General features: G+C 56.5%; 1 protein-coding gene across 1 annotated transcript in view; it reads right to left on the bottom strand.

The window, feature by feature from the left end:
* Positions 1-322: 322 nt before the first annotated feature.
* The window catches only part of LOC129713289 (calcium-activated potassium channel subunit alpha-1-like), a 42,695-nt gene continuing 20,639 nt past the window's right edge, over positions 323-22,378 (bottom strand). The window contains 9 exon segments of the mRNA XM_055662240.1: positions 323-2,768; positions 5,416-5,522; positions 6,021-6,215; positions 8,009-8,139; positions 9,807-9,872; positions 10,779-10,977; positions 13,026-13,362; positions 20,257-20,371; positions 22,009-22,085. Coding sequence (XP_055518215.1) covers positions 1,007-2,768; positions 5,416-5,522; positions 6,021-6,215; positions 8,009-8,139; positions 9,807-9,872; positions 10,779-10,977; positions 13,026-13,362; positions 20,257-20,371; positions 22,009-22,085 — 2,989 coding nt within the window. The 3' untranslated portion in view covers positions 323-1,006.

Below are 22,378 nucleotides of genomic sequence, written 5' to 3' on the forward strand. Positions count from 1 at the left end.
ACACACACACACACACACTGACACACACACACACACTGACACATACACACTGACACACTGACACACACACTGACATACACACACTGACACACACACACACACACACTCTCTGACACACACACACTGACACACACACACACACTGACACACACACACACTCTGACACACACACTCACGCACTGACCGACACACATACTCATAGACAGACACACACATACTGTCTTACTGACACACACAGGCACACATGCTCTGACACACACTCACACACTGATTCACTAACACATATACACACACACACACTCACACATTCATATGAAGAAAGACTGGATAGACTCGGCTTGTACTCGCTAGAATTTAGAAGATTGCGGGGGGATCTTATAGAAACTTACAAAATTCTTAAGGGGTTGGACAGGCTAGATGCAGGAAGATTGTTCCCGATGTTGCGGAAGTCTAGAACAAGGGGTCACAGTTTAAGGATAAGGGGGAAGTCTTTTAGGACTGAGATGAGAAGAAAAAAATTCACACAGAGAGTGGTGAATCTGTGGAATTCTCTGCCACAGAAGGTAGTTGAGGCCACAGTTCATTGGCTATATTTAAGAGGGAGTTAGAATTGGCCCTTATGGCTAGAAGGATCAGGGAGTATGGAGAGAATGCAGGTACAGGATACTGAGTTGGATGATCAGCCATGATCATATTGAATGGCGGTGCAGGCTCGAAGGGCTGAATGGCCTACTCCTGCACCTATTTTGTAATTTTCTATGTGTGACGTTTCGGGTCGAGAACCTTCTTCAGACCCTTCTGAGTCAGTCCCAATGTTGGCAGCTACTCACAGCCAATAGGATGTCTCCCTTCAGCACCTCAGTAACTCGTGGACACGTGGCAGAGGTGATCGAAACAGTTAAACTGCAGGCTTAAAGGTGGCATTTTATTGATAAGTTATACGGGGAATACAGATTGGTTATAATATAACTCGGCCCAAACTATTGCCGATCTATAGAGGACGGAATCATTTTGAGCCATCAGGTTTGGCATCTGGTTCCACTGCCTTGCTCTCAACTTTATCCTCCGATGTTGTGGCTCCAGGTTCTACCGATGTTCCAGGTGTTACAGCTCCAGCTGTTCCAGGTGTTGCAGCTCCAGGTTTTACATCTGCTCCAGGTGTTGTGGTTACAGGTTTAACATCTGTTCCAGGTGTTGTAATTACAGGTTTAACATCTGTTCCAGGTGTTGTTGTGACAGGTTTAACATCTGTTCCAGGTGTTGTAATTACAGGTTTAACATCTGTTCCAGGTGTTGTAATTACAGGTTTAACATCTGCTCCAGGTGTTGTAATTACAGGTTTAACATCTGTTCCAGGTGTTGTTGTTACAGGTTTAACATCTGTTCCAGGTGTTGTAATTATAGGGTTAATACCTGTTCCAGGTGTTGTAATTACAGGTTTAACAACTGTTCCAGGTGTTGTAATTACAGGTTTAACATCTGTTCCAGGTGTTGTAATTACAGGTTTAACATCTGTTCCAGGTGTTGTAATTATAGGGTTAATACCTGTTCCAGGTGTTGTTGTGACAGGTTTAACATCTGTTCCAGGTGTTGTGGTTACAGGTTTAATACCTGTTCCAGGTGTAGTAGTTCCAGCTTTTACATCTGCTCCATGTGTTGCAGTTCCAGCTGTTCCAGATGTTGTAGCTCCACCTGTTCCAGGTGGTGTCGCTTCAGGTTTTCCAGCTGTGCCAGATGCTGTCACTCCAGGTTTTACAGCTGTTCCAGGTGTTGCAGTTTCAGCTGTTACAGGTGTTGTAGCTCTAGTTCCAGGAGTTGTAGTTCCGGGTTTTACAGCTGTTCCAGGTGTTGCAGTTTCAGCTGTTACAGGTGTTGTAGGTCTAGTTCCAGCTGTTCCAGGAATTGTAGTTCCAGGTTTTACAGATGTTCCAAGTGTTGTCATTCCAGCTGTTACAGGTGTTGTAGGTCTAGTTCCAGCTGTTTCAGGAGTTGTAGTTCCAGGTTTTACAGATGTTCCAAGTGTTGTCATTCCAGCTGTTACAGGTGTTGTAGGTCTAGTTCCAGCTGTTCCAGGAGGTGTAGTTCCAGGTTTTCTAGGTGTTGCAGTTACAGGTGTTGCAGCTCTACTTCCAGCTGTTGCAGGAGTTGTAGCTCCAGATGTTGCAGCTGGTCCAGGTGTTACGATTCCATATTTTGCAGCTGTTGCAGGTGTGGTGGTTAGGCTAGTGGTGGTTAGGCTAGGTTCGTCAGTGGATTCCATCCTGGAGAGCTCTTCAAATTCGTCACTAAATATGACTTGAACCTCCACTTCCTTGGGTTTGACGGGAGAGGGCTCCACCTTGCCTTTGAGCTCGTCGATGTAGGTGTGAACGGCAGCTATCAGGGTGGTGGGCTTGGTCCGATCTTTGGAGCCGCTGTGCGGGCCGACTGACTTCAGCCGCTCACGGTATTGCTCCAGCGACTTCTTCAGCTTGGCCTCCTCGGACTCAGCAGTACTGGCCTTCTCAAACACCTCCCTGTCCTTCTCCACTTTCAGGTGAGCTTGGTCTGCGTGGTCGAGGGTGTACATGTTCCCGTCTAACCGGACCGGCTTTATGAAGGTGGAGGAGTGCCTGGCCACGGCCTGCAGAGGGATGAACTTGGAGGAGTAGTTCATCGGGCAGTAAGGGTTGGTGGCCATGGTCTCCGTGTCGAAGAAGGGCACCGTGCACATGATAAAGTCCATCTCGTTCAGCTCAAAGGAAGAGGGGGGATTCGTAATGACAAACCTAAAGCAGATGGCAAAGAGTTCAGTGCAACAGACAGGATCCTATGTTAAACCTGGGCCTAGATTAGACCAGACACTGCTGGAGGCCCTGCAACAGCCTGGGCCTCGGTTAGATCAGACACTGCTGGAGGCCCTGCATGAGCCTGGGCCTCGGTTAGATTAGACACTGCTGGAGGCCCCACAGCAGCCTGGGCCTAGATTAGACCAGACACTGCTGGAGGCCCTGCAACAGCCTGGGCCTCGGTTAGATCAGACACTGCTGGAGGCCCCACAGCAACCTGGGCCTAGATTAGATCAAACACTGCTGCAGGCCCTGTATGAGCCTGGGCCTAGATTAGATCAGATACTGCTGGAGGCCCTGCAGCAGCCTGGGCCTAGATTAGATCAGACACTGCTGGAGGCCCTTCAGCAGTCTGGGCCTCGATTAGATCAGACACTGCTGGAGGCCCTGCAGCAGCCTGGGCCTCGATTAGATCAGACACTGCTGGAGGCCCTGCATGAGCCTGGGCCTAGATTAGATCAGACACTGCTGGAGGCCCTGTATGAGCCTGGGCCTAGATTACATCAAACACTGCTGGAGGCCCTGTATGAGCCTGGGCCTCGGTTAGATTAGACACTGCTGAAGGCCCCACAGCAGCCTGGGCCTAGATTAGATCAGACACTGCTGGAGGCCCCACAGCAACCTGGGCCTAGATTAGATCAAACACTGCTGCAGGCCCTGGAGCCTGGGACTAGATTAGATCAGATACTGCTGGAGGCCCCACAGCAGCCTGGGCCTAGATTAGATCAGATACTGCTGGAGGCCCTGCATCAGCCTGGGCCTAGATTAGATCGGACACTGCTGAAGGCCCTACAGCAGCCTGGGCCTAGATTACATCAGACACTGCTGGAGGCCCTTCAGCAGCCTGGGCCTCGATTAGATCAGACACCGCTGGAGGCCCTGCAGCAGCCTGGGCCTCGATTAGATCAGACACTGCTGGAGGCCCTACAGCAGCCTGGGCCTAGATTAGATTGGACACTGCTAGAGGCCCCTCAGCAGCCTGGGCCTCAATTAGATCAGACACTGCTGGAGGCCCTACAGCAGCCTGGGGCTCCATTGGCGCCGCTCCTACAGAACAAGCACGTGAACTGCACGCGGCCTATAGCGGTGGAGCAGCGGCAGAGAACACCACGGCCACGCTTGGCCCGGCCGACCCTGCAATGCCGCCAGGACAACAGACCTTCATGGTCAGATCAAGATCCCTGCTCTTACAATACCTGCCACATGAAAATGGCCCCAAACTGGCCACTTTGTATACTGTCTCAGTCTACTCTTCATAAGGTCGTAAGAGATAGTAGAACTAGGCCATTCGGCCCATCACGTCTACTCTGCCATTCAAACATGACTGATCTATCTCTCCCTCCTAACCCCCATTCTCCTGCCTTCTCCCCATAACCCCTGACACCCATACTAATCAAGAATTATCAATATCTGCACTGTATCTAAAAATATCCATTGACTTGGCCTCCACTACCTCCTGTGGCAAAGAATTCCACAGATTCACCACCCTCTGACTAAAGATATTCCTCCTCATCTCCTTCCTAAAGGAACGTCCTGTAATTCTGAGGCTGTGCCCTCTAGTCCTAGACTCTCCCACTAGTGGAAACATCCTCTCCACATCCACTCCATCCAAACCTTTCACTATTCTATAAGTTTCAATGAGGTCCCCCCTCATTCTTCTAAACTCCAGCGAGCACAGGCCCAGTACCGGCAAACGCTCATCATATGTTAACCCACTCATACCTGGGATCATTCTTGTAAACCTCCTCTGGTCCCACAACTAAACTAAACTTCTGTTATACACTTACATAGAAACATAGAAAATAGGTGCAGGAGGAGGCCATTCGGCCCTTTGAGCCAGTACCGCCATTCATTGTGATCATGGCTGATCGGCCCCAATCAATAACCCGTGCCTGCCTTCTCCCCATATCCCTTGACTCCACTAGCCCCTAGATCTCTATCTAACTCTCTCTTAAATCCATCCAGTGACTTGGCCTCCACTGCCCTCTGTGGCAGGGAATTCCACAAATTCACAACTCTCTGGGTGAAAAAGCTTTTTCTCACCTCAGTCTTAAATGGCCTCCCCTTTATTCTAAGACTGTGTGGCCCCTGGTTCTGGACTCACCCAACATTGGGAACATTGTTCCTGCATCTAGTTTGTCCAGTCCTTATATAATTTTATATGTTTCTATAAGAATCCTCCTCATCCTTCTAAACTCCAGTGAATACAAGCCTAGTCTTTTCAATCTTTCCTCATATGACAGTCCCGCCATCCCAGGGATCAATCTCGTGAACCTACGCTGCACTGCCTCAATCACAAGGATGTCCTCCCTCAAATTAGGAGACCAAAACAGTACACAATACTGTTATACACTTGTAATAGGTGCAGGAGGAGGCCATTTTAAGCTGTTCGTTTAAAATTGAATCTGAATCTGAATCTGAATCTGAATCTAATGTACCTGAGATGGGGAGAAAAGAGTTGAGAGGGAAAGGGGTTGATCGGGCTGTGGAACGGGCTGGAGGGGACGAGTGGCCTTTGGCTGAGGTTGTTGTGGTTGATGCTGGGCCACAGCTGGATACGGGGGCGCGGAGACGACCATCAACTCACCGCTTCTTGGACTGTTTAGCGGGATCCTGCAGACGGAATATCCCAAAGCAGAGTATACCGTAATCTTGCAGGGCCTTGGAAAACAGGTCTCCATACTTGCCACCTTTCTGCAGAAACAGAGAGGCTGTCAGAGCAGAGAGACCTTCTTGGCATCTGTCTCCCCCCCCCACCCCACCCCCAGCACCGCGTAACGTACTGCCCCACACCCACTGCCCCAGACTCCCCCATCACAAACCCCACACACACACACCCTCCCCTTCCCCCCCCCTCTGCCCCTCCCCTCCCCATAACCCCTTCCCTCCCCTCCCCCCCCCCCCCACCCACCCTCCCCCCCCAACACACACCCTCCTTCACCCCCCACCACCCACACTCCGTCCTCTCTGCCCCATAACCCCTTCCCTCCCCTCCCCCCCCTCCCCCACCACCCTTCCCCCCCAACACACACCCTCCTTCATCCCCCACCATCCCCCACTCCGTCCCTCTCTGCCCCTCCCCCCATAACCCCTTCCCTCCCCTCCCCCCCCTCCCCCACCACCACTCCCCGCCTCCCCCCTTCCCCATCCCCCCCCCCTCCCCCCCACTCGTGCCCCCGTGCAGTGACCCACGGCGAATTGGTTGAAGCGCTGGTCACACAAGGTGATGCGGGCCAGCTTGCAGCGGTTGCGTTGGTGGACGTTATCCTGGGCGTGGACGCTGCCCCTCAGCGCATCCTCGTCCGCCAGCTGTTCGTCCAAGCCCGGCGTGGCGCCGCCCGTCACCAGCGTCCGGACCAGCATCAGGATGTTGTCGTTGAAGTAGGTCTGGGGAGAGGGGAGAGGGTGGGACTGGGCACCGCACATTGTCATCACATATCCACACAGCGCCATCCTAACCCCGGGCGCTGTCTGTGAGGAGTTTGCACGTTCTTCCCTGTGACCGTGTGGGATTCCTCCTGGAGCTCCGGTTTCACCCCTCACATCCCAAAGCCCTCTGCAAATTGTCTCTACTGTGTGTCGGGAGTGGACGAGAAAGTGGGAAAACATGGAACTAGTGCGAGCGGGCGATAGATGAGTCGGTGCGGACTCGATGGGCTGAAGGGCCTGTGTCCACGGTGTATCTCTGAACTAAACTCTCTCAACTAAACATTGGGTCACAGACATCGGCCTGAGCTCTCCCTCATCCAGCCACCCAGCAGAGTTTAGTTTAGATCAGAGATACAGCACGAAAACAGGCCCTTCAGCCCACCGAGTCCTTGCTGACTATCTGTTCACACTAGTTCTATGTAATCCCATTTTCCCATCCACTCCCAACACATTTGGGGCAATTTACAGAGGGACAATTAACCTACAAGCACAGCCAGAGGAAACCCACATGGTCACGGGGAGAACGTGCAAACTCCACACAGACAGTACCCGTGGCCAGGATCGAACCCGGGTCTCTGGTGCTGTGAGGCAGCAGCTCGACCTGTGGAACTGCAGCATGACAAGGGTTCAGATCACTGTACAACACAAGGACCTCAGGCCATTCCTAAACACACACCACAAGGTGCTTGATGTGTAGGAATGAACTGCAGACGCTGGTTTAAACCAAAGATAGACACAAAACGCTGGAGTAACTCAGCGGGACCGGCAGCATCACTGGAGAGAAGGAATGGGTGACACCAGATGCTGCTGAGTTACTCCAGCAATTTGTGTCTACCTTCGATTTAAACCAGCATCTTGAGGTTAGTTTAGTTTTCTTTAGAGATACAGCACGGAAACAGGCCCTTCGGCCCACCGAGTCTGTGCCGACCAGCGATCCCCACACATTAACACTATCCTACACACAATAGGAACAATTCACAATTATGCCAAGCCAATTAACCTGCAAACCAGTATGTCTTTGTAGTGTGGGAGGAAACCCATATAGGTCACGGGGAGAACGTGCAAACTCTGTGCAGGCAGCACCTGTAGTCAGGATCGATCCTGGGTCTCTGGCGCTGCAAGGCACCATATCTGAGGATGGATGTGCTCGCCCTGGAGAGGGTCCAGAGGAGGTTCTCAAGAACGATCCCAGGAATGAGTGGGTTAACCAAAGATGAGCATTTTCCGGCACTGGGCCTGTACTCGCTGGAGTTTAGAAGGATGAGGGGGCACCTCATTAAAACATACAGAATAATGAAAGGCTTGGACAGAGTGGATGTGGAGAGGATGTTTCCACTAGTGGGAGAGTCTAGGACTAGAGCTCACAGCCTCAGAATTAAAGAATGTTCTTTTAGGAAGGAGATGAGGAGGAATTTCTTCAGTCGGAGGGTGGTGAATCTGTGGGATTCTTTGCTACAGACGGCTGTGGAGACCAAGTCAATGGATATATTTAAGGCAGAGATAGATAGATTCTTGATTAGTACGGGTGTCAGGGGTTATGGGGAGAAGGCAGGAGAATGGGGTTAGGAGGGAGAGATAGATCGAATGCTCAAGATGATAGAATGGTGGAGTAGACATGATGGGCCGAATGGCCTAATTCTGCTCCTATCAATTATGGCCTGTACTGCTGCGCCACCGTGCGGCCCTTGTTGCCACGTGAGGTTGATCAGTGAGGACATACCCGCCGTGCTGAGGGGCATGGAGCAACTCACTGTACACATGAGAGCATTCAAGATGCTGAAGGCAAACACAGACCCACTGGCATAGGGTTGTGTGAGGTACAGGTCTGTGTCGGGATCGTCACGGTCCTCTTGATCCAGGTAATACACGTTAGACTGGTGAACTACAGTGAAAGACAAAGGGTTGGGGAGTGAGAGGAGGGAGGGACAGGCATAAGGATAGGAGTAGAATCAGGCCATTCGGCCCATCGAGTCTACTCCGTCATTCAATCATAGCGTGACATACAAGCTCACATGAACACTACACATACACACTCACGTACACATACACACACACATGTGCACACACGTACACATACACACACTGGCGTGCACACATGTACACATGCGTACACACTCGCGCACACACATGTGCACACACGTACACATACACACACTGGCGCGCACACACGTACACACTCGCGCACTCACATGCATACACACACGTACACATACACACACTGGCGCGCACACACGTGCACATGCGTACACACTCGCGCACACACATGCATACACACACACGTACACATACACACACTGGCGCGCACACACGTACACATGCATACACCTCGTTGACTGCCAATCACCACCCCCCCCCGGACACTTATTATTATTTATTCAAATCATGTGCTATGTCGCTCTTCCAGGGAGATGCTAAATGCATTTCGTTGTCTCTGTACTGTACACTGACAATGACAATTAAAATTGAATCTGAATCTTAATGCACACACGTACACATACACACACTGGCGCGCACACACGTACACATGCGTACACACTGGCGCGCACACACATGCATACGCACACGTACACATGCATACACACTCGCGAACAAACACGTACACACACACACACACGTACACGATCGTGCACATGTGCGCACACCTCGTTACAGCGAAATAAACTAAATAACAATAAACAAAACTAAACAAGTGTGTGTGTACGTGTGTGAACCACCGTGGCCTAAAAATCCATCAGGCGAGAATGAAATGCTTGGAGAAGGAGAAAGGGGTGCAGGGCACGCAGGCACAGGCCTTGAACCTGGTGAGACGGCCAGGACTCATCCCACAGAGTGCAGTCCCTCCAGGCACTAGAGTCTCCCAACCCCTGCAGAGTGGTTACTAAGATGGCTGATCCGTGGGCGGTTGCTGCTGGGACACAAGTCGGGGCCTGATCAACCCGGGCTGGGTCGCCTGGGCGAGGGTGTCTGATGTTGTGGGACCACAAACACCCGATGACCCCCAGGTCACATCACGGAGGATGTGTCCCAGCGCATCTAGAAGATGTATCACAAAAAATCACTGGCTGCCCACTGCCCTCCCTGAAGGACATCTTCAGCTCTCGCTGCCTTGGCAGGGCAGCCAACATCCTAAAGGACCCTTCCCACCCTGGACACAACCTGTTCCACCTGCTGCCCTCTGGCAGACGGTACAGGTCTTTCAAAACTGGCACAAACAGACTCAGAGACAGCTTCTACCCCATAGCCATACGTGAACTTAACAATGCAAAATAAGAAATAGCACTCACATTCAACTGAATGGTTCTACCTCAGCTGCTATTGTTATTTATCTGTAATTTTTTTAATATATGTATATATTTTTACCTTTTCTTATATATTTAAAATTACTCTTGTGAATCGCACCGTGGGATTGACTTTTAAATTTTGTTGTACCATGTGCAATGACAATAAAGAGATTCATTCATTCATTCATTCATTCATTCATGCATTCATTCATTCATCATTCATTCATTCATTCATGTATCTTTCACATTGAGTGAAGGCGTTCCTTACCCAGCGAGGTGATGATCGGGACCCTGTAGTATTGCTTGTTGTCGTCCAACATGGAGACCGGGTCATCTGCAAGACAAACGGCAGCGTCAGTCAAAAGCAGTGGGGGTTGGGAGGTGTGTCGTTGGGTGTGCTGGGGTGGGGGTGGGGTGGGGGTGCGGCGTGGTGTGTGGGCTCGTGTGGGGCTGGGGGTGGGGGTGGGGGTGGGGGTTGGGCGGGGGTTGGGCTGGGGTGGGGGGTGGGGGTGGGGTTGGGGGTGGGGTGGGGGTGGGGGTGGGGGTGGGTGTGGGGGTGGGGTTTGGGGTGTGGGGGGGGGGTGGGGTGGGGGTGGGGGGGGGGGGGTGGGGGGTGGGGGGGGGGGGGGGGGGGGGGGGGGGGGGGGGGGGGGGGGGGGGGGGGGGGGGGGGGGGGGGGGGGGGGGGGGGACGTTGGTGGGTGTAGGGGGGGGGGGGGGTGGGGGGGGGGGGAGGGGGGGCTGTGTTGGGGGTGGGGGGGGTTGGGTGGGGTGGGGGTGGGGGTGGGGGTGGGTGGGGGGTGGGGTGGGGGGGTGGGGTGGGGGTGGGGGTGGGGGTGGGGGGGTGGGGGGTGGGGGGGGGGGTGGGTGGGGGGGGGGGGGGGGGGTGGGGGTGGGTGGGGGGGTGGGGGTTGGGGGTGGGGTTTGGGGGGGGGGGGGGGTGGGGGGTGGGGGTGGGGTGGGGGGGGGGGGTGGGGGTGGGGGTGGGGTGTGTGGGGGGGGGGTGGGGGGGTGGGGGTGGGGGGGGGGGGGGGAGGGGGTTTGGGGGGGGGGGGGGTGGTGGGTGGGGTGGGGGTGGGGGTGGGGGTTGGGGGTGGGGGGGGGGGTTAGGGTTGGGGGGTGGGGGTGGGGGGTGGGGGTGGGGTGGGGGTGGGGTGGGGGTTGGGTTTGAGGGAGAGGGTGGGGGTGGGGTTGGGTTTGAGGTGGGGGGGGTGTTGGGGTGTGGGCCGGTCTCCGCGTACCTTTTGTCCTGGTGGGGAGTGGGTTAATGGTGCTGCTCTCTTCGAAGAGCATGGCGTTGAGGTTGAGCGTTGCCAGGATGCACTCCTTGTCCTGTAGACTCTTCTCCGGGAAGTTGGTGCGGTTGGAGGAGATGACCACCGTCATGTCACAGGAACCGATGCTCGCCGCCTTCAGGTCAGCGCGGCACAGCGGTGAACCCTGCCCGGCCACACATAGGGTCAGTGCCCGCTGGACATGGGTCAGTGCCGCTGGACATGGGTCAGTGCCGCTGGACATGGGTCAGTGCCGCTGGACATGGGTCAGTGCCGCTGGACATGGGTCAGTGCCGCTGGACATGGGTCAGTGCCGCTGGACATGGGTCAGTGCCGCTGGACATGGGTCAGTGCCGCTGGACATGGGTCAGGGCCCGCTGGACATGGGTCAGTGCCCGCTGGACATGGGTCAGTGCCGCTGGACATGGGTCAGTGCCGCTGGACATGGGTCAGTGCCGCTGGACATGGGTCAGTGCCGCTGGACATGGGTCAGTGCCGCTGGACATGGGTCAGTGCCGCTGGACATGGGTCAGTGCCGCTGGACATGGGTCAGTGCCGCTGGACATGGGTCAGTGCCGCTGGACATGGGTCAGTGCCCCGCTGGACAGGGTCAGTGCCGCTGGACATGGGGTCAGTGCCGCTGAACATGGGTCAGGGCCCGCTGGACATGGGTCAGTGCCCGATGGACAGGGTCAGTGCCCGCTGGACATGGGTCAGTGCCCGCTGGACATGGGTCAGTGCCGCTGGACATTGGGTCAGTGCCCGCTGGACATGGGTCAGTGCCGCTGGACATGGGTCAGTGCCCGCTGGACATGGGTCAGTGCCGCTGAAAATGGGTCAGTGCCGCTGGACATGGGTCAGGGCCCGCTGGGACATGGGTCAGGCCCGCTGGGACATGGGTCAGGGCCCGCTGGACATGGGTCAGTGCCGCTGGACATGGGTCAGTGCCCGCTGGACATGGGTCAGTGCCCCTGGACATGGGTCAGTGCCGCTGAACATGGGTCAGTGCCGCTGGACATGGGTCAGGGCCCGCTGGACATGGGTCAGTGCCGCTGGACATGGGTCAGTGCCGCTGGACATGGGTCAGGGCCCGCTGGACATGGGTCAGTGCCGCTGGACATGGGTCAGTGCCGCTGGACATGGGTCAGTGCCCGCTGGACATGGGTCAGTGCCGCTGAACATGGGTCAGTGCCGCTGGACATGGGTCAGTGCCGCTGGACATGGGTCAGTGCCCGCTGGACATGGGTCAGTGCCGCTGGACATGGGTCAGTGCCGCTGGACATGGGTCAGTGCCCGCTGGACATGGGTCAGTGCCGCTGAAACATGGGTCAGTGCCGCTGGACATGGGTCAGGGCCCGCTGGACATGGGTCAGTGCCGCTGGACATGGGTCAGTGCCGCTGGACATGGGTCAGGGCCCGCTGGACATGGGGTCAGTGCCGCTGGACATGGGTCAGTGCCGCTGGACATGGGTCAGTGCCCGCTGGACATGGGTCAGTGCCGCTGGACATGGGGTCAGTGCCGCTGGACATGGGTCAGTGCCGCTGGACATGGGTCAGTGCCCGCTGGACATGGGTCAGTGCCGCTGGACATGGGTCAGTGCCCGCTGGACATGGGTCAGTGCCGCTGGACATGGGTCAGTGCCGCTGGACATGGGTCAGTGCCGCTGGACATGGGTCAGTGCCGCTGGACATGGGTCAGGGCCCGCTGAACATGGGTCAGTGCCGCTGGACATGGGTCAGTGCCGCTGGACATGGGGGGTCAGTGCCGCTGGACATGGGTCAGTGCCGCTGAACATGGGTCAGTGCCCGCTGGACATGGGTCAGGGCCCGCTGGACATGGGTCAGTGCCGCTGGACATGGGTCAGTGCCGCTGGACATGGGTCAGTGCCGCTGGGACATGGGTCAGTGCCCGCTGGACATGGGTCAGTGCCGCTGGGACATGGGTCAGTGCCCGCTGGACATGGGTCAGTGCCCGCTGGACATGGGTCAGTGCCGCTGGACATGGGTCAGGGCCCACTGGACATGTCAGTGCCCGCTGGACACAAGCGGGTCACTAACCATCGGGGCCACGGGTCACTGGCGCTGGCCCCAGAGGTCAGCCACGGATGGGGGGTGGAGGGGGGGTGGGGAGGTGGAGGGGAGGGGGGAGGGGGATGGGGGGGGGGGGGATGGAGGGGGGAGGGGGAGGGGGGGTGGGGATAAGGGTATACCCACGGGCAGAATGAAGACTTTGGGGAAGTTACTGATGGTCTCCCACTCCTTGGCGATGAACTGCAGCGAGACAACGAACACGATGGACTTGAGCTCGTCGTACGTGAAGCTGCTGGCCCGCAGAGGCATCACAAAGTTACGCAGCCCGATGCCCGGGAACTCGGCCTCGCTGAAGATGCACACAATGACGTGTTTGCTCAGCTGCAACCGGGACGCCATAGCACGGTTCTGGGGGGAAAACACACATGTGTACACACACATACACACACATACATGTACACACGCGTACACGCACACACACTTGTACTCATGCATACACGCACATGTACACACACATACACTCACTCACACGTATCACACTCATACACACACACATGTGTACACACACATACATGTACACACTCGTGCACGCACACACACTTGTACCCACACGTACACGCACATGTACACACACATACACTCACACGTATACACTCATACACACACATGTACACATACACACACTGGCGCGCACACACATACACATGCGTACACACTCGCGCACACCCATGGATACACACACGCAAACACATACACACTCGCGAACAAACACATACACACACACGTACACGCTCGTGCACACGCGTGCACACCTCGGTACAGCAAACTAAACTATAAACGGAATAAACTAAATAACAGTAAACAAAACTAAACAAGTGTGTGTACGTGTGTGGGGGGGGGGAGCAGCGAGCGTGTATATGTGTGTGTGGGGGGGGGGGCAGCGAGCGTGTATATGTGTGTGTGTGGGGGGGGGGCAGCGAGCGTGTATATGTGTGTGTGTACATGTGTGTGGGGGGAGCAGCGAGTGTGTATATGTGTGTGGTGTGTGTACATGTGTGTGGGGGGAAGCAGCGAGTGTGTATATGTGTGTGTGTGTGGGGGAGGGGGGGGAGGGGGGGCAGCGAGCGTGTATATGTGTGTGTGGGAGGGCAGCGAGCGTGTATATGTGTGTGTGGTGTGGGGGGAGGGGGCAGCGAGGTGTGTATATGTGTGTGTGTGTGTGTGCGTGTGTGTGTGTGTGTGCGTGTGTGTGTGGGTGAGTGTGTATATGTGTGTGTGTGTGTGTGGGTGTGTAGTGTGTGTGTATATGTGTGTGTGTGTGTGTGTGTGTGTGTATGTGTGTGTGTGTGTGTGTACATGTGTGTGTGTGTGTGTGTGTGTGTGTGTATGTGTGTGTGTGTGTGTGTGTGTGTGTGTGTGTGTGTGGGTGTGTGGTGTGTGTGTGTGTGTGGGGGCAGCAGCGAGTGTGTATATGTGTGTGTGTGTGGGGGGGGGGTTGGCAGCGAGTGTGTATATGTGTGTGTGTGTGTGTGTGTGTGTGTGTGTATATATGTGTGTGTGTGTGTGTGTGTGTGTGTGTGTGTGTGTGTGTGTGTGTGTATATGTGTGGGTGTGTGGGGGGTGGGGGGGGGTGTGTGTGTGTGTGTGTACGTGTGTGTGTGCGTGTATGTGTGTGTGGTGTGTGTGTGTGTGTGTGTGTGTGTGTGTGTGTGTGTGTGTGTGTATATATATATATATATATGTGTGTGTATATATGTGTGTGTGTGTGTGCAGCGAGCGTGTATATATGTGTGTGTGTACATGTGTGTGGGGGGAGGGCAGCGAGCGGTATATGTGTGTAGTGGGTGGGGGAGGGGGGGCAGTGAGCGTGTATATGTGTGGTGTGGGGGGGGGGGGGGGGCAGCGAGCGTGTATATGTGTGTGTGTGTGTGGGGGGGGAGCAGTGAGGTGTATATGTGTTGTGTGTGTGTGTGTGTGTGTGTGGGGGGAAGCAGTGAGCGTATATGTGTGTATGTGGGGGGGAGGGGGGGGGCAGCGAGGTGTATATGTGTGTGTGTACATGTTGTGTGGGGGGAGCAGCGAGCATGTATATGTGTGTGGGGGGGAGGGGGGCAGCGAGTGTGTGTATATGTGTGTGTGTGGGGGAGGGGGGGGGGGGTGTGGGGGCAGCGAGCGTGTATATGTGTGTGTGTGTGTGTTGTGGGGGGAGCAGCGTATAGAGAGGTGTGCGATATATGTGTGTGTGTGGGGGGGGAGTGGGGGGGCAGCGAGGTTTATGGTATGTGTGGTGTGTGGGGGGGGAGGGGGGGCAGCGAGCGTGTATATGTGGTGTGTGTGTGTGTGTGTGTGTGTGTGCTGTGTGTATATGTGTGTGTGTACATGGTGTGGGGGGAGCAGTGAGCGTGTATAGTGTTGTGTGGGGGGGGAGGGGGGCAGCGAGCGTGTATCTGTGTGTTGTGGGGGAGGGGGAGCCAGCGAGCGTGTGACGAGTGTGAGGTGTGTGGGGGGGGAGTGGGGGTAGCGTGTGTGCGGGGGGGTCGTGTGGGTGTGTGTGTGGGTGTGGGGATGGTGGGGGGCAGCGATCGGTGTGGAATACGGGTGTGTGTGGGGGGGGGGGTTCCGGGAAGACGGGGGGGCAGGTGCGAGTGTGTAGAGTGTGGTGTGGTGGGGGGGGGTGGGGGGGGGGCAGCTGAGTGTGTGTATGTGTGTGTGTGGGGGGGGAGGGGTGTACAGTGGGTGACGGGATGATTGTGTATGGTGTGGTGTGTGGGGGGGAGGGGGGGCAGCGAGTGTGTATATAGTGTGTGGGGCGGGGGATGGCGTGGGGGTGGACTTGGGGGGGAGCGGGGTGTGTGTATGGTGTGTGTGTGTGGTGGGGGGGGGCATCCGGTGTGTGTGGAGGGGTGTATATGTGTGTGTGTGGGGGGGGGGGGGGGCGGCTGGGGGGCAGCGAGGCGTTTATATGTGTGTGTGTGTGGGGGGAGGGGGGGGGCAGCGAGCGTGATATGTGTGTGTGTGTGTGTGTGTGTGTCCCAGTATATGTGTGTGTGCACATGTGTGTGGGGGGAGCAGCGAGCATGTATGTGTAGTGTGTGTACGTGTGTGGGGGGGCAGCGCGAGCGTGTTATATGTGTGTGGTGTGATGGGGGGGGAGGGGGGGCAGCGATCGCGTTGTATATGTGTGTGTGTACGTGTGATGTGTGGGGGGCAGCGAGCATGTTATATGTGTGTGTGTAAGTGTGTGGGGGGGCCAGCGAGAGTGTATATGTGTGTGGGGGGGGGGCCATGTGAGCATAGTGGTACCCACCAGCGTGACTCTGGGCTACGATGGGCTTGGGTGGGCACAGTGTGGAACATGCCAGTGGAATCCAAGTGGCACCTTCACCTCACAAGGCTATCCCTGGTCGTTGCGAGGGCCAGTCTGTTGGAGAGATGAGACTAGAAAGAAGGGGGGGGGGGGGGGTCCGTTATGGCACATGGGAAGTCCAGGTGGGGGGAGATGAGGCCAGGCAAGGGGACAACATGCGGTTCCGGGACGGGCTGGGCAGCGCGGGGGGTGGACTACATCTTGACAAGGGTGTAACATAGTTGGTTATTTAGTATATTTGGTTGTCTATGTATTAGGGTGTGGATTCTGTCTTGTTGTAATTGTATTGTAAATGTTATTTTAAACAATGAATACATTTTTTGATTTTCTCAGAGAGGGGGTAGGGGTGGGGCTGGGGGGTCGGGGGAAGGGAGGAGGAGGAGGGGGGGATGGGGGGAGACGGGAGAGAGAGGGAAGAGGAGAGGGGACAGAGAGGGGGGACAGGAAGGGAGGTGGTGGGGACAGAATCTGCAGACGGAGCTGGGAGGTGGTTGGGATTGAGGGGGGGGGGGGGGGTGGTGAATCCAGGACATGGGCAGATGAAGGCAGGGCTGATGATGGATGACAGGCAGGGAAGGTGAGGAGGTTTGATTAGTACGGGTTTCAGGGGTTATGGGGAGATGGCAGGAGAATGGAGTTGGGATGGAAAGATAGATCAGCCATGATTGAATGGCGGAGTAGACTTGATGGGCCGAGTGGCCTAATTCTGCTTCTATCAGTAATGAACGTATAAGAAAGGCAATGGGCTGCTTACAATATTAAAGTTTACGGGGGGGGTTGTCACAACTGAATCATCCCAGCCATCACCAACTTCAGAGCAGTCCCGAGCCTCCATCCATCTCATTGGAGACCCTCGGACTAACTTTACTTAAACTCTGCTGGACTTTATCTGCGTTTCACTTCATTCACTTTATTCTGTATCTGTACATTGTGGACGGCTCGATTGTACTGTCCGCTGACTGGTTAGAACACAACAAAAGCTTTTCACTGTACCTCGGTACATGGGACAATAAACTGGACTCATCTCACAGCTTGGTTCAGCAACTCAAATGCCCAGGGGTGAAGGAGACCACAGGGAATGGTGTACACAGCCCGGTCCATCACAGTACTGACCCCTCCCACCATCGAAGGTCCATCCCCCCCCCCCACCATCGAAGGTCCATCACAGGTTTTAAGAATAAGGGGTAAGCCATTTAGAACGGAGACGAGGAAACACTTTTTCTCACAGAGAGTTGTGAGTCTATGGAATTCTCTGCATCAGAGGGGTGGAGGCAGGTTCTCTGGATGCTTTCAAGAGAGAGCTAGATAGGGCTCTTAAAAATAGCGGAGTCAGGGGATATGGGGAGAAGGCAGGAACGGGGTACTGATTGGGGATGATCAGCCATGATCACATTGAATGGCGGTGCTGGCTCGAAGGGCCGAATGGCCTACTCCTGCACCTATTGTCTATTGTACTGATCTCCCCACCATCGGAGGGAGCTGGAAAGGCAGCCAGCATCATCAGAGACCCACACCACCCTGGCCATGCTCTCATCTCGCTGCTACCATCAGGGAGGGGTAGATTCACGAGCCTGAAAACCGCGACCTCCAGGTTGAAGAACAGCTTCTTCCCAACAAACCATCAGGCTCTTGAACAATGAACCGACTAAACTAGGAACTGTCTGCCTCGGTTACAGGAAGGACCTTGGGGCTTTTCTTTGAGGTGCCACAGTGAGTTGCTGCCTCACGGGCGACAGGCTCCCGGGTTCAATCCTGACCTTGGGTGCTGTCTGTGTGGAGTTTGCACGATCGCTCCGTGACGGCCTGGGTTTCCTTCCTTCATTCCAGAGGGAGTGCAGAGAAGGTTCACCAGACTGATTCCTGGGATGTCAGGACTGTCTTATGAAGAGAAGACTGGATAGACTTGGTTTATACTCTCTAGAGTTTAGGAGATTGAGAGGGGATCTTATAGAAAGTTACAAAATTCTTAAGGGCTTGGACAGGCTAGATGCAGGAAGATTGTTTCCGATGTTGGGGAAGTCCAGGACAAGGGGTCACAGCTTAAGGATAAGGGGGAAATCTTTTAGGACCGAGATGAGAAAAACATTTTTTTCACACACAGAGAGTGGTGAATCTCTGGAACTCTCTGCCACAGAGGGTAGTTGAGGCCAGTTCATGGCTATATTTAAGAGGGAGTTAGATGTGGCCCTTGTGGCCAAGGGGATCAGAGGGTATGGAGAAAAGGCAGGTACGGGATACTGAGTTGGATGATCAGCCATGATCATATTAAATGGCGGTGCAGGCTCGAAGGGCCGAATGGCCTAATCCTGCACCTAATTTCTATGTTTCTATGTTTCTATTCCAAAGACGTGCAGGTTTGCAGGAGTTGTGAGGGAAGGAACAGCAGATGTTGGTTTACACCGAAGGTAGACACAAAATGCTGGAGTAACTCAGCGGGACGGGCGGCGTCTCTGGAGAGAAGGAATGGGCGACTCTTAAGAGGGGTCTCGACCCGAAACAGCACCCATTCCTTCTCCACAGAGGTGCTGCCTGTCCCGCTGAGTTACTCCAGCTTTTTGTGTCTATTGTCAGATGTGTCGGACAATTGTCCCTCTGTAAGTTGTAAGTCGCCCCTAGTGTGTAGGATAGGGCTAGTGTGCGGGAATGGGCTGAAGGGCCTGTTTCCGCACTGTAACTTTAAACTAAACTAGTACTGCGGTTAATACTTCATTGAAGTTTGGGATGGGGGAGGGGGGGGGGGGGGGGGGGGTTGGCGACAGTTAATCTCCCACCGCCAATGATTAATGGGACCTCGCAATAAAACATGAAAGCAGCCCACACAGCTGTCTCATCAAAGGCCCGACTGGTGGGGGGAGAGAGGGAGAGAGGGAGGAGAGGAAAGGGAGAGAGGGAGAGAGAGGGGGGGGGGGGGGGAGAGAGGGAGAGGGGGAGGAGAGAGGGAGGGAGAGAGGGAGAGGGAGAGGGAGAGGGAGAGAGAGAGGAGAGAGAGAGGGGGAGGGGAGGGGAGGGAGGGAGGGAGAGGGGGAGGGAGAGGGAAAGAGAGAGGGAGAGAGGGAGAGAGAGAGGGAGAGGGAAAGGGAGGGGGGAGAGAGGGAGGGAGAGAGAGAGAGGGAGAGAGAGGAGAGAGAGAGAGAGAGAGAGAGGGAGAGGGAGAGAGATGGAGAGAGGGAGAGAGGGGGAGAGGGGAGAGAGGGAGGGGGAGAGAGGAGAGAGAGAGAGGGGGAGGGGGAGAGAGGGAGAGAGAGAGAGAGAGGGAGAGAGAGAGAGAGAGGAGAGAGAGGGAGAGAGGGAGAGAGAGGGAGGGGGGGAGGAGGGAGCACAAAGAGATGAGAGGAGGGGAGGGAGAGAGGGGGGGGAGGGGAGAGGGGAGGGGAGGGAGAGGGGAAAGAGGGGGAAGAGAGGAGAGAGGGGGGGAGGGAGAGAGGGGAGAGAGGGAGAGGGGGAGGCAGAGGAGAGAGAGTGGGGTTGAGAGGAGAGATCGCGGAAGAGAGGGGGAGAGAAAGAGAGAGGGGAGAGAGAGGGATGAGAGTGAGGTGGGAGGGAGTGAAAGAGGGGTGGAGAGAGAGGGGAGGGAGAGAGAGGAGGGGAGGGAGAGAGAGAGGAGGGGTTCGGAGAGGAGGGGGAGAGGGGGGTGGGAGGGGAGGGGAAAGAGAGGGAGGGGAGAGAGAGAGAGAGGTCAGTGAGCAGAGGGATGAGGGGATGGGAGATGAGGGGAGAGGCGAGGGGAGTAGATAGGGGGGGGCATGAGAGAGGGAGGGAGGGGAGGCGGGGAGGGAGGGAGTGGAGAGAGGGGGGAGGGGAGAGAGAGAGGGGTGATGAGAGAGGGAGAGTAGATGGGAGGGGGGAGTGAGAGTGGGATGAGGGGAGGGGAGATGAGGGGATGAGGGGAGTGGAGTAGATTGGAGGGGGGGAGAGAGAGAGGACTGGCTTAGACTAATCAGTTGCTGTTCTCTGGTGTGTGTGTGTGTGTGTTGGGGGCCGCCTGGTGTAACTTCTAGTTAGGGATATGTGACATCAGACCCATTGTAAGGTTGTCGTGACGAATACTGTTTGCAATGGCCGGTGGCAGTGTGAGTGTCGCCGCTGCCAGCTGACGGACAACAGCTTGGATGTGAAGTGTTGCGTCTCTCCGTGTGCCGAATATTCCGGTCGCTGACACCCGCTTAGTATCGGAGAACATCGACCAGGGCTCCCGGCACTTAGAGACGGGGCATGGAGGAGTGTGGAGGGTGTCAGGAACTGCAGATGCTGGTTTAAACCGAAGATAAACGCAAAATGCTGGAGTAACTCAGCGGGACAGGCAGCGTCTCTGGAGAGAAGGAATGGGTCGAGACCCTTCTCCAGACTGAGAGTCAAAGGGAGAGAGGGGGAAACGAGGGATATAGAGGGTGGAGAACAAGGGATATGTGAGAACACTCAGGATGATGAAGGCGGTGTGAGGCTGTGGGAGAGGTGAGGGAGGGGAAGGAGCGGGTGGGTGGGGGAGAGGGGGGGAGAGGGGGAGAGGGGGAGAGGGGGAGAGGGGGGAGATAGGGGGGGGAGAGGGGGAGAGGGGGAGAGGGGGAGAGGGGGAGAGGGGGAGAGGGGGAGAGGGAGGGGGGGGGAGAGAGAGGGGGGGAGGGGGAGACAGGGAGGCAGGGGGAGAGGGGGAGAGGGGGAGAGGAGAGGGGGGGGGGAGGGGGGGGGGAGGGAGAGAGAGAGAGAGGGGAGAGGGGGAGGGGGGGGGGGAGAGAGGGGGGAGGAGAGTGGAGAGAGGGGGGGGGGGGAGTGTGAGGTCCGTGACCCAGATCAGTGTGGAGGGCTCTGTCGGGTTACTTCTCGGTCGAGGACCCTTCTCCGTGGAGGAGCTCTGTTTGGGCAGCACCCAGAACGACTGCATGCGTTTGATGTCGTAGAACTTCTCCTTGTTCAAGCACTGGGGCTGCCCAAGGCGGGGGCAGGCGGTGAGTGGGGGGGGGGGGACGTCTCATGGACCTGGGTAGGTGGCACTCACACACCACCCCCCCCCCTCAACTCCAGCCCTCACCCTCCCCTCCTCTCCACCCAATCCCTCCCCAACTCACTCAACCTCACACCCACCCCTCATCTCTGAGAACCCACTCCCCCAACCTCACCCACACCCTCCATCCACACCCCCCCTCATCTCCACCCACCCAATCCCCCTCACTCCACGGGTCACCTCCTCCCCCTTCCCCGCCCACTGAGGTAGAGGTGACAGGGCTAGGTAAAGGGAGACAGCTGGGAGAGGGGAGAGGGAGGACCAGGGGAAGGGGAAGGAGATGTAGGAGGGGGGAGGGGGAGTAGAGGGTGATAGGGAGGGGGGGTGTGGGGGAGGGGGGTGAGGGGGAGGGGGAGGTGAGGGGGAAGGGGAGGGGGGTGGGTGAGCGAGGGGTGGGTGGTTGAGGGGGAGGGGGAGGGGGGGGGAGAGGGAGGTGGGGGAGGGGGTGAGGGGGGAGGGGCGGGGGGGGGGAGGGGTTTTGAGGGGGAGGGGGTTGAGTTGTGGGGGGGGGGAGGGGGAGGGGGGGGTTGAGGGGAGGGGTTGAGGGGGGGAGGGGGGGGGGAGGGGTTGAGGGGGGAGGGGGATGGGGGAGGATGAGGGGAGTGGGAGGAGAGGGGGATTGAGGGGGGAGGGGGGGGGGGAGGGGGAGGGGGAGGTGAGAGGGGGAGGGGGGAGGGGAGGGGGGGGGGAGGGGGGAGGTGTCGAGAGAGGGGGAGGGGGAGGGGGAGGTGGGTTGAGAGGGGGAGGGGGAAGAGGGGGTTGAAGGGGGAGGGGGGAGGGGGAGGGGAGGCAGGACTCACTTTTCTTGCAGCCACATTTCTTGATGCGCCTGACATCAAAGATGTCGTAGTGACATTCCGTGCAGTAGATGTTTGCCCTGTGACCCCCGCAGTGGCCGGAGAGAGGAGGCAGAGGAGTCCGTCAGAGCCTGAGGAGGGGTCGCGACCCGAAACGTCACCTATCCATGTTCCCCACAGATGCTGCCTGGACCCGCTGAGTTATGGGTGCAGCAGCATCTATGGAGCAAAGGAAAATAGGCAATGTTTCGGGCCGAAACCCTTCTGGAAATAGGCAACGTTTCGGGCCGAAACCCTTCCGGGTTTCGGCCCGAAACGTTGCCTATTTCCTTAGCTCCATAGATGCTGCTGCCCCACTGAGTTACTCCAGCAC

This window comes from Leucoraja erinacea, chromosome 35, assembly GCF_028641065.1.
Source record: "Leucoraja erinacea ecotype New England chromosome 35, Leri_hhj_1, whole genome shotgun sequence".
Lineage (NCBI taxonomy): Eukaryota > Metazoa > Chordata > Chondrichthyes > Rajiformes > Rajidae > Leucoraja > Leucoraja erinaceus.